This window comes from Oncorhynchus gorbuscha, linkage group LG15 (assembly GCF_021184085.1).
Source record: "Oncorhynchus gorbuscha isolate QuinsamMale2020 ecotype Even-year linkage group LG15, OgorEven_v1.0, whole genome shotgun sequence".
Lineage (NCBI taxonomy): Eukaryota > Metazoa > Chordata > Actinopteri > Salmoniformes > Salmonidae > Oncorhynchus > Oncorhynchus gorbuscha.
Genome location: NC_060187.1, coordinates 75,710,782 through 75,727,460, shown reverse-complemented (window position 1 = coordinate 75,727,460; position 16,679 = coordinate 75,710,782). Strand labels below are relative to the sequence as shown.

At 46.2% G+C, this 16,679-nt stretch overlaps 1 protein-coding gene across 1 annotated transcript; it reads right to left on the bottom strand.

Annotated features, from left to right (window-relative positions):
• Positions 1-5,366: 5,366 nt before the first annotated feature.
• Positions 5,367-9,640, bottom strand: LOC123997327 (meprin A subunit beta-like). The gene is made up of 9 exons (XM_046301467.1): positions 9,590-9,640; positions 8,101-8,194; positions 7,551-7,668; positions 7,240-7,418; positions 6,781-6,999; positions 6,527-6,682; positions 6,146-6,370; positions 5,614-6,060; positions 5,367-5,392 (listed from the first exon to the last, which is right to left on the bottom strand). The coding sequence occupies exons 1-9, from the start codon at positions 9,638-9,640 to the stop codon at positions 5,367-5,369; spliced, it is 1,515 nt and encodes a 504-aa protein (XP_046157423.1).
• Between the last annotated feature and the right edge of the window lie 7,039 nt (positions 9,641-16,679).

Sequence of the window (16,679 nt, the reverse complement as noted above, 5' to 3'; positions counted from 1 at the left end):
CCTCGAACACCGGGATGACCAGCTAACTTGGCAGAGTGAGCCCACTGAAGAACAGCCAGACGAGTGGAAACAGGAACGAAAAGGAGGTTACTAGGACAAGCGCGCGGCGACGCAGTGTGCGTGAGTGCTTGCTTAACCTGTCTTTCAATTCCCCAGACTGTTAACCCGACAACACGCCCATAAGGAAGAATCCCCTCGGGATCAGTAGAAGCCACAGAAGAACTAAACAGACGGGATAAGGCATCAGGCTTGGTGTTCTTGCTACCCGGACGGTAAGAAATCACAAACTCGAAACGAGCGAAAAACAACGCCCAACGAGCTTGACGGGCATTAAGTCGTTTGGCAGAACGGATGTACTCAAGGTTCTTATGGTCTGTCCAAACGACAAAAGGAACGGTCGCCCCTCCAACCACTGTCGCCATTCGCCTAGGGCTAAGCGGATGGCGAGCAGTTCACGGTTACCCACATCATAGTTGCGCTCAGATGGCGACAGGCGATGAGAAAAATAAGCGCAAGGATGAACCTTATCGTCAGACTGGAAGCGCTGGGATAGAATGGCTCCCACGCCTACCTCTGAAGCGTCAACCTCGACAATGAATTGTCTAGTGACGTCAGGAGTAACGAGGATAGGAGCGGACGTAAACGTTCTTTTAGAAGATCAAAAGCTCCCTGGGCGGAACCGGACCACTTAAAACACGTCTTGACAGAAGTAAGAGCTGTGAGAGGGGCAGCAACTTGACCGAAATTACGAATGAAACGCCGATAGAAATTAGCGAAACCTAAAAAGCGCTGCAACTCGACACGTGACCTTGAACGGGCCAATCACTGACAGCTTGGACCTTAGCGGAATCCATCTGAATGCCTTCAGCGGAAATAACGGAACCGAGAAAAGTAACGGAGGAGACATGAAAAGAGCACTTCTCAGCCTTTACGTAGAGACAATTCTCTAAAAGGCGCTGTAGAACACGTCGAACGTGCTGAACATGAATCTCGAGTGACGGAGAAAAAATCAGGATATCGTCAAGATAGACAAAAACAAAAATGTTCAGCATGTCTCTCAGAACATCATTTTGAAAAACAGCTGGCGCATTGGCAAGACCGAACGGCAGAACCCGGTACTCAAAATGCCCTAACGGAGTGTTAAACGCTGTTTTCCACTCGTCCCCCTCTCTGATGCGCACGAGATGGTAAGCGTTACGAAGGTCCAACTTAGTAAAGCACCTGGCTCCCTGCAGAATCTCGAAGGCTGATGACATAAGGGGAAGCGGATAACGATTCTTAACCGTTATGTCATTCAGCCCTCGATAATCCACGCAGGGGCGCAGAGTACCGTCCTTCTTCTTAACAAAAAGAACCCCGCCCCGGCCGGAGAAGAAGAAGGCACTATGGTACCGGCGTCAAGAGACACAGACAAATAATCCTCGAGAGCCTTACGTTCGGGAGCCGACAGAGAGTATAGTCTACCTCGAGGAGGAGTGGTCCCCGGAAGGAGATCAATACTACAATCATACGACCGGTGAGGAGGAAGGGAGTTGGCTCGGGACCGACTGAAGACCGTGCGCAGATCATGATATTCCTCCGGCACTCCTGTCAAATCGCCAGGTTCCTCCTGAGAAGTAGGGACAGAAGAAACGGGAGGGATGGCAGACATTAAACACTTCACATGACAAGAAACGTTCCAGGATAGGATAGAATTACTAGACCAATTAATAGAAGGATTATGACATACTAGCCAGGGATGACCCAAAACAACAGGTGTAAACGGTGAATGGAAAATCAAAAAAGAAATAGTCTCACTGTGGTTACCAGATACTGTGAGAGTTAAAGGTAGTGTCTCAAATTTGATACTGGGAAGATGACTACCATCTAAGGCAAACATGGGCGTAGGCCTGTCTAACGGTCTGAAAGGAATGTTATGTTTCCGAACCCATGCTTCGTCCATGAAACAACCCTCAGCCCCAGAGTCAATCAGGGCACTGCATGTAGCACCCGAACCGGTCCAGCGTAGATGGACCGACATAGTAGTACAAGATCTAGATGAAGGGACCTGAGTAGTAGCGCTCACCAGTAGCCCTCCGCTTACTGATGGGCTCTGGCCTCTTACTGGACATGAATTAACAAAATGTCCAGCAACTCCGCAATAGAGGCACAGGCGGTTGGTGATCCTCCGTTCCCTCTCCTTAGTCGAGATGCGAATCCCTCCCAGCTGCATGGGCTCAGTCTCAAAGCCAGAGGAGGGAGATGGTTGCGATGCGGAGCAGGGAAACACCGTTGATGCGAGCTCTCTTCCACGAGCCCGGTGACGAAGATCTACCCGTCGTTCTATGCGGATGGCGAGAGCAATCAAAGAGTCCACATCTGATGGAACCTCCCGGGAGAGAATCTCATCCTTAACCACTGCGTGGAGTCCCTCCAGAAAACGAGCGAGCAGCGCCGGCTCGTTCCACTCACTAGAGGCAGCAAGAGTGCGAAACTCAATAGAATAATCCGTTATGGACCGTTCACCTTGGCATAAGGAAGCCAGGGCCCTAGAAGCCTCCCTACCAAAAACTGAACGGTCAAAAACCCGAATCATCTCCTCTTTAAAGTTCTGGAACTTGTTAGAGCAATCAGCCCTTGCCTCCCAGATAGCTGTGCCCCATTCTCGAGCCCGGCCAGTAAGGAGTGAAATGACGTAAGCAACCCGAGCTCTCTCTCTAGAGTATGTGTTGGGTTGGAGAGAGAACACAATCTCACACTGCGTGAGAAAGGAGCGGCACTCAGTGGGCTGCCCGGAGTAGCAAGGTGGGTTATTAACCCTAGGTTCTGGAGGCTCGGCAGGCCAGGAAGTAACAGGTGGCACGAGACGTAGACTCTGGAACTGTCCAGAGAGGTCGGAAACCTGAGCGGCCAGGTTCTCCACGGCATGGCGAGCAGCAGACAATTCCTGCTCGTGTCTGCCGAGCATGGCTCCTTGGATCTCGACGGCAGTGTAACGAGCGTCTGAAGTCGCTGGGTCCATTCCTTGGTCGGTTCCTTCTGTCATGCAGGTGATAGAGGACCCAAAAGCGACTTAACAGAAACAGAGTTTATTCAAATCCAAACAGGGAATAACAGAAATCCTCTAGTCTGTAGAGGGGAATAACAAGAGAAGCGGCCACAGACTGCAGGTCGCCGGGTAGGCGCAGGCCGTAGTAGACAGAGACACCTGCTCACACGCAGCATCTGATGAAGGCAAAAAACACGACAGGACAGGGCGAAACACAATCACAGCATGGTGAATACAAAACAAGGAACCGACGGGACAGGAACGGAACACAAAGGAATAAATAGGGACTCTAATCAGGGGAAAGGATCGGGAACAGGTGTGGGAAGACTAAATGATGATTAGGGGAATAGGAACAGCTGGGAGCAGGAACGGAACGATAGAGAGAAGAGAGAGCGAGAGAGTGAGAGAGGGAGGGGGAGAGAGAAGGATAGAAAGAGGGAAAGAACCTAATAAGACCAGCAGAGGGAAACGAATAGAATGGGGAGCACAGGGACAAGACAAGATAATAAATGACAAACATGACACAAACTGTTCTATTTTTGTTTCATCAGACCAGAGGACATTTCTCAAAAAAGTATGATCTTTGTCCCCATGTGCAGTTGCAAACCGTTGTCTGGCTTCTTTATGGCGGTTTTGGAGCAGTGGCTTCTTCCTTGCTGAGTGGAGTTTCAGGTTATGTTGATATAGGACTTGTTTCGCTGTGGATATAGGTACTTTGTACCTGTTTCCTCCAACATCTTCACAAGGTCCTTTGCTGCTGTTCTAGGATTGATTTGCACTTTTCACACCAAAGTACATTCATCTCTAGGAGACAGAAGGTGTCTCCTTTCTGAGCGGTATAATGGCTGCGTGGTCCCATGATGTTTATACTTGCGTACTAATGTTTGTACAGATGAACGTGGTACCTTCAGGCATTTGGAAATTGCTCCCAAGGACAAACCAGACTTGTGGAGGTCTACAATGTTTTTTTCTGAGGTCTTAGCTGATTTCTTTTGATTTTCCCATGATGTCAAGCAAAGGGGCACTGAGTTTGAAGGTAGGCCTTGAAATACACCCACAGGTAGACCTCCAATTGACTCAAATAATGTCAATTAGCCTATCAGAAGCTTCTAAAGCCATGACATCATTTTCTGGAATTTTCCAAGCTATTTAAAGGCACAGTCAACTTAAGTGTATGTAAACTTCTGACCCACTGGTATTTTGATACAGTGAATTATAAGTGAAATTATCTGTCTGTAAACAATTTTTTGAAAAATTACTTGTGTCATGCACAAAGTAGATGTCCTAACCGACTTGCCAAAACTATAGTTTGTTAACAAGACATTTGTGGAGTGGTTGAAAAACTAGTTTAAATGACTCTAACCTAAGTGTATGTAAACTTCCGACTTCAACAGTATATGCAGATAAATGTCTCAAACCTAACTTTTTTACTGGACAAATGACCTACACTGAGGATATTCTAATTTTCACAAACAAAATGTAGTGTCACAGGGGAAAAATTCAAATCACCCAATTTGTTGCTTTTTCAATCTCATAAAACATACATCCAGTATTATGCAAAGTGTGTGTTTTTATGACAGAATTACAGTCAGTTGTTAGTTATGATTATAAATAAACATAGGACATGTTAACACATACTGAAGCAGGATAAGGAGAATGTGGTCAACAGGTACTAGATGTAAATCTTGCTATCAATACTGGCCTATTATAGTTAAGACTATAATAGGCATAATCTGTCCCAGGATGGCATTTAGGTGGGCAAGATGTTTACAATAAATATAGAACATAATACAATTAAATGAATCTAAATAACATAATGACCATGGGCATCCTGATTTTAAATAAAAAAATACGATATTTACCTGGAATGAGTCAAATCTATGCTAATCTGTCCTTGATCTGATCTTTCTTACTTTGTGGCACATGGGCCTTCATCACGGTTGTTTGGGTTTATAATTAAGTTCTGTGGTGACCATTTGGGACAGGGCAGGGAGTTGGTAAAATGCAGACTGGAGATATCTGGAGAAAATAAATATGATCAGCATTATAAGTGGTGTGTAGGAAAAAACTGAACAGAAAATTAAATTATGTATCTGATTCAACCTAATTAAATGTTATCTGATGTTGACCATTGATAAAATAAAATAAAATCGCATCTGGATTTGATGGCTCACCTTGCATGGTGATGAGGAAGAAAATGTTGCCTCCCTTGAGGAATTGTCTATGCTTCAGTTGCGTCAAGGTTAGGAATTTTAAGTAGCCAACTGCAGGGTTTACATAGAAGGACTCATCACCCCTGTTTTCTAGAATTCCGACTTTACGGGGATTGTTCCAGGAATCATAGTCTGCAAAATGGAGGAATACCTAGCGTCATACACATGCAAGGGAATGGGGGCTCTCATAATATTAGCATTTGTATTCAGTCATCTGACTCATAGGCATGGCCATTTCTGTTTGCCACTGTCTCGAAAGGGTTTGTTTGTAAATGTGATCAAAGCTAGGCTGGGTATTGCAAATGAGCTGTGCCCTTACTATATTCAATTGTGTTTTGGACACACTCGTTTGAATGTTTAAATTTCTCTTACCGTCCTGAAGTGAGGGTTCAGTGGTAATGCTGATTTGCTTGGACATGCGTTGCTGAGTGTGGGGATTCTGGTCCAGCAGTTGAATCGTCACTTGTCGATGGTGGCAAGGCCACTGGAGTTGGTCATCATACTTTCCTGAGACTAAGCGCACATAGACTCCAAACAACATTTCACGAAGATAAATGGAAATCTGGTAGGCATAGCCCTCTGGGGAGTAGTATCTGGGGCTGTACACAACAGTGTTAATGTCGCTGGTGGTTAAAAGATTCTCAAAGTCTTTAATCTGCCAGGTGTGATGGGGGCATTCGGTTTCTGACAGGTTGATGTCATCGATGGAAAACCCACCTGTAGACTGTCCTGCTCCTTTACGCACCTCAAACTCCACCTGGAACGTTTTGGTGGCATTCAGGGGCACGTGGTAGGGCATCCAGTGAGATCCTGGGGAACCTTCAGAGAGAGACACTAGAGATTAAACAATTATTTCTAGGAGTGAATTTTCCAAGTGGTTGATTCACCTTCTCATCATCCTAACCTGTGATCTGGCCCATGTGGCGTAGAGTTCCATTAGGGTTTCTCTCATCACGATACACTCTCATCCAGATGTTGAGCTGGTCTGACTCGTTACCACTGTGGTAGTAGTAGAACTGCAGACACTGGACACTGCACTTCCTACTGGGAGTCATCTCCCTGCTCTCCAGCCGGGCTGTGTCCCCCTCCTGGCCTGACGCTGTGCTGGCGTGCATAAAGAAACCAGTACCTGGGTAAAGTAGGGTAAGCATGTTTAACAATTGTCTGATATTTGTATCTAATGGTCCTACAGCACAAGTTCAGTTTACTGTCTGTATTAACAGCATTTTCATGAAGTAGTCAACTGTTGGTAAAGTGTGAGCTGTACTACAGCGTTAAATCTCACCGTCTGTCTTCCCCAGGTTGGTGAAATCAGAATAGGGCCCCCCAATGACAGTCTTCATTCTTTTCCAGCCACCTACCAAACTCTTAGTGCAGCGACTCATCCCACACAATCTCTGGTTGTCGAAGTTGCAATGTTCCATAAATGAAATAGATTTTTCTCCAGGAGGAAAACAGAAAGGAGGAGAAGAATATACATGTTTTTCAACTTGGACATGCAGGACAGTAGACATGCTTGGTTTCATGACACACACTTACTGCAGCCGTATAGCTTGTTCAGCATTAAGGCATCTTGTGGGCTCATTTCAAGGCGTTGTCCAATAATCTTTTGGTACTCAGGTTGCTTAGTGATGATGGTAGGTCCCTCTCCCTTGCTGAAGGATGTCTCACTGTAATGCAGCACCGAGCTGTAGTCATACGGGAAACCCAGGGTGGTCGAATAATGGGGAGAGACTTTCACAAAGTTCCTCTCGTGACCTGTAGACAAGGAGTGGATTCATGACACTTAATTACTGCTTTACAACCTAAAATTTCCTGAAATTAAAGTCTTGAAAAACAGCCTATTACACTCATGATAAATAACCATAATTTACTTTCACAAACAATATTTTGCTAATATCGTGAAGACATCATGAATATAAAGTTAATTTAATAACAAAAAAATGCATAATATGTAGACCTTATTATTAGAATTTATAACTGAAAATGTAAACAAACCACGTCTTATGTTTTTCCAAACAATGGTCACATATTCATCCCTGTCATATCTGGACTGTTCATGCCAGATTCCCAGAGCGTGTAGAAACTCATGCTCCACAATGCCAATATGATCACAGTAATTTCCAATGGAAAGAGGCTGTCCATACTTGGAAGATCTCCCTACGTGGGAGGAACACCTACATTAAAAGAAAGCAAGGAGACACAAAAATGAACCTGTATCAATATCAAGCAAGTCAGATATCTTCAGTAAAAAGGGGCAAACTACCCATGTTCCCTCAAGTGGTCAGGCAGTGAAAAAATGATCTTACCCTCTGTTTTTCTGGGCTGAAATGAAGTGATACTCAGAGCCTCTGGGCTTGAAGTTGACGCAGGATTTTAGTCTGAACTGCTCAAAGGCCCGCAGAATGATCCCTTTTGCATTCAAAGCTGGGTTCATATAGAAAACATATGGTAAAAGTGATGGCAAATTAAGGCCTTTGGGTTAACGATCCATCACTTATCCAACCTTTATTTATCAACCGGGTGGGAAGGCCTTCACTCAGTATAGGAACAGATTACATCCGTACAACCACTGTTTCTGAGCAGATGCTGGATGCAGAATAATATGTTCAGTAAATGGTCAAAAGAGACTACAATCTTAGCTCCCATGTGCTTTATTGGAGACCGTGTTTTGGCCACTTAGGTTATCATTAGTTCTCCATTTATAAAGAACAAGCCAACGTTCTGTGTATAGACATATGACATCCCACCTGAAGACATCCCACAAGTGACAGGCATAATCTACTGTGTGATGTTACTTGTAGATGTCTGTCCATATATGGACTTATAAATGGAGACCTGATGAAGATTTTTACTCACCAAGGGTTTTGTCTAGCACATAGGGGACGGGAAGGTCCCATAGTTTGTCCTTGTTCAAAACGGTATTCCTTGGAACCCTTCGTTTATGCGGAGGCTACATGATTTGAATACACCAGAAATAGTAAATGACAGTGAAAGAGTACATCTGAAGCCAGCAGAATATTCATCAAAATTCATCATCTTTTGTAGGGTGTACTGACCTCGATTATATCACCCTCGCGTAAGTCTAAGTCTGGAAGTTTAAATGCTGTAAATTATTATTCACTATGGAATCAGGGTAAAACAGAGTCTAAAAGAATATTGCAGTACATACTGACAACAACCAACTCTAGTTGCATAACTCAGCTTAACCTACCCATGTTTATTCTGTTGATGTCCAAGTCGAAATCCTCAATATCTTGAAAAATGACAAAATAACAAAAAGTTTGAAAATGATTAATAATTGTTAGTATCCATTTTGTATTTGTATTTGAATGTAGATTAAAGGCAACAGTTTTCCAAAAGTGTACATTTAAAAAATGTTGTCAATCCCATATAGGCCAATGCAAAACCTTTGGTCTGGACTACTCAAACTCCCCAGTATATCTATTTCTCTGGTTATTATATGAAATAAAATGATGTATGGCTAGAGTATACAAACTCACCTCTGAAAATCGCTTGAGGCTGCGGATGAAGAAACAAATATGATTTGGTAGCAATTCCGGGTAAATGAATAAATAACTTAACCATGTAAAAATTTCTGATCATGTCTTTGTAATTTGAAAATGTAATACATTTTTTAAATCAATATAAAATTGGTATTCACAGTTCAATCTCTTACCCGAGACAACGTTATGAAGTCCACAACTAGGAAAATATAAATATACATTCTCCTATGGATACGAAACATATGTCCTTGCTGTGGTCAAGTTACCTCAAATTCGAAATACTCTACAACAACACAAACACCAAACCAAATGTTGTCATGTGAAAAGAAAGTTGTAAATCATAAGACAAACGTATTCAAATCTTGTGTTTCTTCTCTTCTCTGTGTCTTTATAGTAGTGTATGTCCAGGTATTGCAAAGGATCCAGACTTGAAGTGAAGTGACTTGGAACTTTTACACTCTCTTTATTATCATAGTTTTTCCTTGCAGACCTGTGAGTTAGCATTGCAAACAACTATTCATCACAAACACAATTATCATACTGTAAATTAACATTTATTTGCCCAAGGTAACAAATGGTGTACCTTGAACAAACATGACATCTTCTTCATTGTCAAAGCAAATCATCTGGGTGTATGATGTATGGAGGTAAGAAAGAGGTGGGGGAATCAATGACCAGGTAATAACTGTAGTAATTATAATGGATTTAATTACTGAATAACAATAGGTAATTGCACTTAAGAACCGTGGCTTGACCGTGGACAACACCCTGTCGTTCTCTGAAAACAAGGGACTCGCTCCTGCAGGTTCATGCTCTACAACATCTGTGGAGTATGACCCTACCTCAGACAGGAAGCGGTGCAGGTCCTCATCCAGGAACTTGTCATCTCCCATCTGGACTATTGCAACTCTCTGTTGTCTGGGCCCCCCGCTTGTGTCATCACACCCCGGCAACTGGTCCAGAACGCTGCAGCCGCCTGCTGTTCAGCCTTTCTAAGTTCTCCCATGTCACCCCACTCCTCCGCACACTCCACTGGCTTCCAGTCGAAGCTCGCATCCACTACAAGACCATGGTACTTGCCTACGGAGCAGCAAGAGGAACTGTCCCACCCTACCTTCAGGCTATGCTTAAAATCTACACACCAACCTGAGCACTTTCTTCTGCCACCTCTGATCTCATGGCCCTCCCACCCCTACAGGAGGGCAGCTGCCGCTCAGCCCAGTCCAAGATCTTCTCTGTCCTGGCACCCCAATGGTGGAACCAGCTTCCCCCTAAAATCTAGGATAGCAGAGTCCCTGCCCATCTTCTGAAAACATCTGAAACCCTACCTCTTCAAAGTATATCTTAAACAGTCAAATCAAGGCTGTTCTGAAGACAAAAGGGGGTGCAACTCAATATTAGGAAGGTGTTCCTAATGTTTTGTATCCTCGGTGTACATACTGTGCTTTCGGGAAGTATTCAGACCCCTTGACTTTTTCACATTTTGTTACGTTACAGCCTTATTCTAAAATTGATTAAATGGAACATTTTCCTCATCATTAAAATCAAATATAGTATCGGCTTTCTATTTCCCAACAAAGCCTCCTTCACTCACGCCGCCAAACTTACCCTAGTAAAACTGACTATCCTACCGATCCTCGACTTCGGCGATGTCATCTACAAAATAGCTTCCAACACTCTGGATACAGTCTATCACAGTGCCATCCTTTTTGTTACCAAATCACCTTATACCACCCACCACTGCGACCTGTATGCTCTAGTCGGCTGGCCCTCGCTACATATTCATCGCCAGACCCACTGGCTCCAGGTCGTCTATAAGTCTATGCTAGGTAAAGCTCCGCCTTATCTCAGTTCACTGGTCACGATAACAACACCCACCCGTAGCACACGTTCCAGCAGGTATATCTCACTGATCATCCCCAAAGCCAACACCTCATTTGGCCGCCTTTCCTTCCAGTTCTCTGATGCCAGTGACTGGAACGAATGACAAAAATCGCTGAAGTTGGAGACTTTTATTTCCCTCACCAACTTTAAATATCAACTATCTGAGCAGCTAACCGATCGCTGCAGCTGTACATAGATTGTGTCATGCAGGTGAAAGAGGACCCAAAAGCGACTTGGCGAAAACAGAGTCTTTAATCCAGTAAAGTAAATACAATCAAAAAAAACACAACTTTCACTCGAAATGACGAGGACAAACTGGAGACTCGATCTTGAACAGCAGGTGAACAGCAGGTTGCCTCGGGAAGGCACTTGAACCAGACAGACTCAGACACCTGCTCACCACGCAGCATCTGAGGAAAACACGACACGACAGGGCGATACACAAACACAGCACGGTGAATTCTAAACAAGGAACCGACAGGACAGGAACGGAACACAAAGGAAGAAATAGGGACTCTAATCAGGGGAAAGGATCGGGAACAGGTGTGGGAAGACTAAATGATTGATTAGGGGAATAGGAACAGCTGGGAGCAGGAACGGAACGATAGAGAGAAGAGAGAGCGGGAGAGTGAGAGAGGGAGGGGGAGAGAGAGGGATAGAAAGAGGGAAAGAACCTAATAAGACCAGCAGAGGGAAACGAATAGAAGGAAGCACAGGGACAAGACAAGATAATAAATGACAAAACATGACAGTACCCCCCCACTCACCGAGCGCCTCCTGGCGCACTCGAGGAGGAATCCTGGCGGCAACGGAGGAAATCATCAATGAGTGAACGGTCCAGCACGTCCCGAGACGGAACCCAACTCCTCTCCTCAGGACCGTAACCCTCCCAATCCACTAAGTATTGGTGACCCCGTCCCCGAGAACGCATGTCCATGATCTTATGTACCTTGTAAATAGGTGCGCTCTCGACAAGGACGGGAGGGGGAGGGAAGACGAACGGGAGTGCGAAGAAAGGGCTTGACACAGGAGACATGGAAGACAGGATGGACGCGACGAAGATGTCGCGGAAGAAGCAGTCGCACAGCGACAGGATTGACGACCTGGGAGACACGGAACGGACCAATGAACCGCGGAGTCAACTTACGAGAAGCTGTCGTAAGAGGAAGGTTGCGAGTGGAAAGCCACACTCTCTGGCCGCAACAATACCTTGGACTCTTAATCCTGCGTTTATTGGCGGCTCTCACAGTCTGTGTCCTGTAACGGCAAAGTGCAGACCTCACCCTCCTCCAGGTGCGCTCACAACGTTGGACAAACGCTTGAGCGGAGGGAACGCTGGACTCGGCAAGCTGGGATGAGAACAGAGGAGGCTGGTAACCCAGACTACTCTGAAACGGAGATAACCCGGTAGCAGACGAAGGAAGCGAATTGTGAGCGTATTCTGCCCAGGGGAGCTGTTCTGCCCAAGACGCAGGGTTTCTGAAAGAAAGGCTGCGTAGTATGCGACCAATCGTCTGATTGGCCCTCTCTGCTTGACCGTTAGACTGGGGATGAAACCCGGAAGAGAGACTGACGGACGCACCAATCAAACGACAGAACTCCCTCCAAAACTGTGACGTGAATTGCGGGCCTCTGTCTGAAACGGCGTCTAACGGGAGGCCATGAATTCTGAATACATTCTCGATAATGATTTGTGCCGTCTCCTTAGCGGAAGGAAGTTTAGCGAGGGGAATGAAATGTGCCGCCTTAGAGAACCTATCGACAACCGTAAGAATCACAGTCTTCCCCGCAGACAAAGGCAGACCGGTAATGAAGTCTAGGGCGATGTGAGACCATGGTCGAGAAGGAATGGGAGCGGTCTGAGACGACCGGCAGGAGGAGAGTTACCCGACTTAGTCTGCGCGCAGTCCGAACAAGCAGCCACGAAACGGCGCGTGTCACGCTCCTGAGTCGGCCACCAAAAGCGCTGGCGAATAGACGCAAGAGTGCCTCGAACACCGGGATGACCAGCTAACTTGGCAGAGTGAGCCCACTGAAGAACAGCCAGACGAGTGGAAACAGGAACGAAAAGGAGGTTACTAGGACAAGCGCGCGGCGACGCAGTGTGCGTGAGTGCTTGCTTAACCTGTCTTTCAATTCCCCAGACTGTTAACCCGACAACACGCCCATAAGGAAGAATCCCCTCGGGATCAGTAGAAGCCACAGAAGAACTAAACAGACGGGATAAGGCATCAGGCTTGGTGTTCTTGCTACCCGGACGGTAAGAAATCACAAACTCGAAACGAGCGAAAAACAACGCCCAACGAGCTTGACGGGCATTAAGTCGTTTGGCAGAACGGATGTACTCAAGGTTCTTATGGTCTGTCCAAACGACAAAAGGAACGGTCGCCCCCTCCAACCACTGTCGCCATTCGCCTAGGGCTAAGCGGATGGCGAGCAGTTCACGGTTACCCACATCATAGTTGCGCTCAGATGGCGACAGGCGATGAGAAAAATAAGCGCAAGGATGAACCTTATCGTCAGACTGGAAGCGCTGGGATAGAATGGCTCCCACGCCTACCTCTGAAGCGTCAACCTCGACAATGAATTGTCTAGTGACGTCAGGAGTAACGAGGATAGGAGCGGACGTAAAACGTTCTTTTAGAAGATCAAAAGCTCCCTGGGCGGAACCGGACCACTTAAAACACGTCTTGACAGAAGTAAGAGCTGTGAGAGGGGCAGCAACTTGACCGAAATTACGAATGAAACGCCGATAGAAATTAGCGAAACCTAAAAAGCGCTGCAACTCGACACGTGACCTTGGAACGGGCCAATCACTGACAGCTTGGACCTTAGCGGAATCCATCTGAATGCCTTCAGCGGAAATAACGGAACCGAGAAAAGTAACGGAGGAGACATGAAAAGAGCACTTCTCAGACTTTACGTAGAGACAATTCTCTAAAAGGCGCTGTAGAACACGTCGAACGTGCTGAACATGAATCTCGAGTGACTGAGAAAAAATCAGGATATCGTCAAGATAGACAAAAACAAAGATGTTCAGCATGTCTCTCAGAACATCATTAACTAATGCCTGAAAAACAGCTGGCGCATTGGCGAGACCAAACGGCAGAACCCGGTACTCAAAATGCCCTAACGGAGTGTTAAACGCCGTTTTCCACTCGTCCCCCTCTCTGATGCGCACGAGATGGTAAGCGTTACGAAGGTCCAACTTAGTAAAGCACCTGGCTCCCTGCAGAATCTCGAAGGCTGATGACATAAGGGGAAGCGGATAACGATTCTTAACCGTTATGTCATTCAGCCCTCGATAATCCACGCAGGGGCGCAGAGTACCGTCCTTCTTCTTAACAAAAAAGAACCCCGCCCCGGCCGGAGAGGAAGAAGGCACTATGGTACCGGCGTCAAGAGACACAGACAAATAATCCTCGAGAGCCTTACGTTCGGGAGCCGACAGAGAGTATAGTCTACCCCGAGGAGGAGTGGTCCCCGGAAGGAGATCAATACTACAATCATACGACCGGTGAGGAGGAAGGGAGTTGGCTCGGGACCGACTGAAGACCGTGCGCAGATCATGATATTCCTCCGGCACTCCTGTCAAATCGCCAGGTTCCTCCTGAGAAGTAGGGACAGAAGAAACGGGAGGGATGGCAGACATTAAACACTTCACATGACAAGAAACGTTCCAGGATAGGATAGAATTACTAGACCAATTAATAGAAGGATTATGACATACTAGCCAGGGATGACCCAAAACAACAGGTGTAAACGGTGAACGAAAAATCAAAAAAGAAATAGTCTCACTGTGGTTACCAGATACTGTGAGGGTTAAAGGTAGTGTCTCAAATCTGATACTGGGAAGATGACTACCATCTAAGGCGAACATGGGCGTAGGCTTCTCTAACTCTCTGAAAGGAATGTCATGTTTCCGAACCCATGCTTCGTCCATGAAACAACCCTCAGCCCCAGAGTCTATCAAGGCACTACATGTAGCACCCGAACCGGTCCAGCGTAGATGGACCGACAAAGTAGTACAGGATTTTGATGGAGAGACTTGAGTAGTTGCGCTCACCTGTAGCCCTCCGCTTACAGATGAGCTCTGGCTTTTACAGGACATGAATTAACAAAATGTCCAGCAACTCCGCAATAGAGGCACAGGCGGTTGGTGATCCTCCGTTCCCTCTCCTTAGTCGAGATGCGAATCCCTCCCAGCTGCATGGGCTCAGACTCTGAGCCAGAGGAGGGAGATGGTTGCGATGCGGAGCAGGGAAACACCGTTGATGCGAGCTCTCTTCCACGAGCCCGGTGACGAAGATCTACCCGTCGTTCTATGCGGATGGCGAGAGCAATCAAAGAGTCCACATCTGAAGGGACCTCCCGGGAGAGAATCTCATCCTTAACCACTGCGTGGAGTCCCTCCAGAAAACGAGCGAGCAGCGCCGGCTCGTTCCACTCACTAGAGGCAGCAAGAGTGCGAAACTCAATAGAATAATCCGTTATGGACCGTTCACCTTGGCATAAGGAAGCCAGGGCCCTAGAAGCCTCCCTACCAAAAACTGAACGGTCAAAAACCCGAATCATCTCCTCTTTAAAGTTCTGGAACTTGTTAGAGCAATCAGCCCTTGCCTCCCAGATAGCTGTGCCCCATTCTCGAGCCCGGCCAGTAAGGAGTGAAATGACGTAAGCAACCCGAGCTCTCTCTCTAGAGTATGTGTTGGGTTGGAGAGAGAACACAATCTCACACTGCGTGAGAAAGGAGCGGCACTCAGTGGGCTGCCCGGAGTAGCAAGGTGGGTTATTAACCCTAGGTTCTGGAGGCTCGGCAGGCCAGGAAGTAACAGGTGGCACGAGACGAAGACTCTGGAACTGTCCAGAGAGGTCGGAAACCTGAGCGGCCAGGTTCTCCACGGCATGGCGAGCAGCAGACAATTCCTGCTCGTGTCTGCCGAGCATGGCTCCTTGGATCTCGACGGCAGTGTAACGAGCGTCTGAAGTCGCTGGGTCCATTCCTTGGTCGGTTCCTTCTGTCATGCAGGTGAAAGAGGACCCAAAAGCGACTTGGCGAAAACAGAGTCTTTAATCCAGTAAAGTAAATACAATCAAAAAAAACACAACTTTCACTCGAAATGACGAGGACAAACTGGAGACTCGATCTTGAACAGCAGGTGAACAGCAGGTTGCCTCGGGAAGGCACTTGAACCAGACAGACTCAGACACCTGCTCACCACGCAGCATCTGAGGAAAACACGACACGACAGGGCGATACACAAACACAGCACGGTGAATTCTAAACAAGGAACCGACAGGACAGGAACGGAACACAAAGGAAGAAATAGGGACTCTAATCAGGGGAAAGGATCGGGAACAGGTGTGGGAAGACTAAATGATTGATTAGGGGAATAGGAACAGCTGGGAGCAGGAACGGAACGATAGAGAGAAGAGAGAGCGGGAGAGTGAGAGAGGGAGGGGGAGAGAGAGGGATAGAAAGAGGGAAAGAACCTAATAAGACCAGCAGAGGGAAACGAATAGAAGGAAGCACAGGGACAAGACAAGATAATAAATGACAAAACATGACAGATTGGGTGGGCTATTTACAGATGGACTATCTACCTCATCCATGCTGTTTTTATTTGATTTACTTTTCTGCTCTTTTGCACACCAATATCTCTACTTGCTCATCATCATCTGCTCATTTATCACTCCAGTGTTAATCTGCTAAATTGCAATTATTCGCTCCTATGGCCTATTTATTGCCTACCTCCTCATGCCTTTTGCTTTTCATTGCAATTACATTGCTTTAATACAAACTTATATTATGGTTTCTGGTGGGATACGACAGTTGAACTAAGCTCATGAGGCATTTATGTTATATTCTTAAAGACGTCCTCCAGCGATTTCTGAACTGTTACTGTTGAAGTGATATCCAATGTATAAATAAAGTAAAGTACACACACTTAAGGGTAAAACATTTTTTTGGGGGCAATTGCAAACTTCAAGGGGTAGGGCATTCAAGGAGTTTGTCTGATGGGAATCCGCGATGTCATCAGCCTCCTT

Bases quoted from the DNA above. Each gene is read 5' to 3' on its own strand.
- LOC123997327 (XM_046301467.1), bottom strand. From the start codon at position 9,640: ATGGGAGATGACAAGTTCCTGGATGAGGACCTGCACCGCTTCCTGTCT. The intron at 7,419-7,550 runs GTAAGATCATTT...CTTTTAATGTAG, and splicing joins TCAGCCCAGAAAAACAGAGG to GTGTTCCTCCCACGTAGGGA. The intron at 6,683-6,780 runs GTAAGTGTGTGT...TTCCTCCTGGAG, and splicing joins GAACAAGCTATACGGCTGCA to AAAAATCTATTTCATTTATG.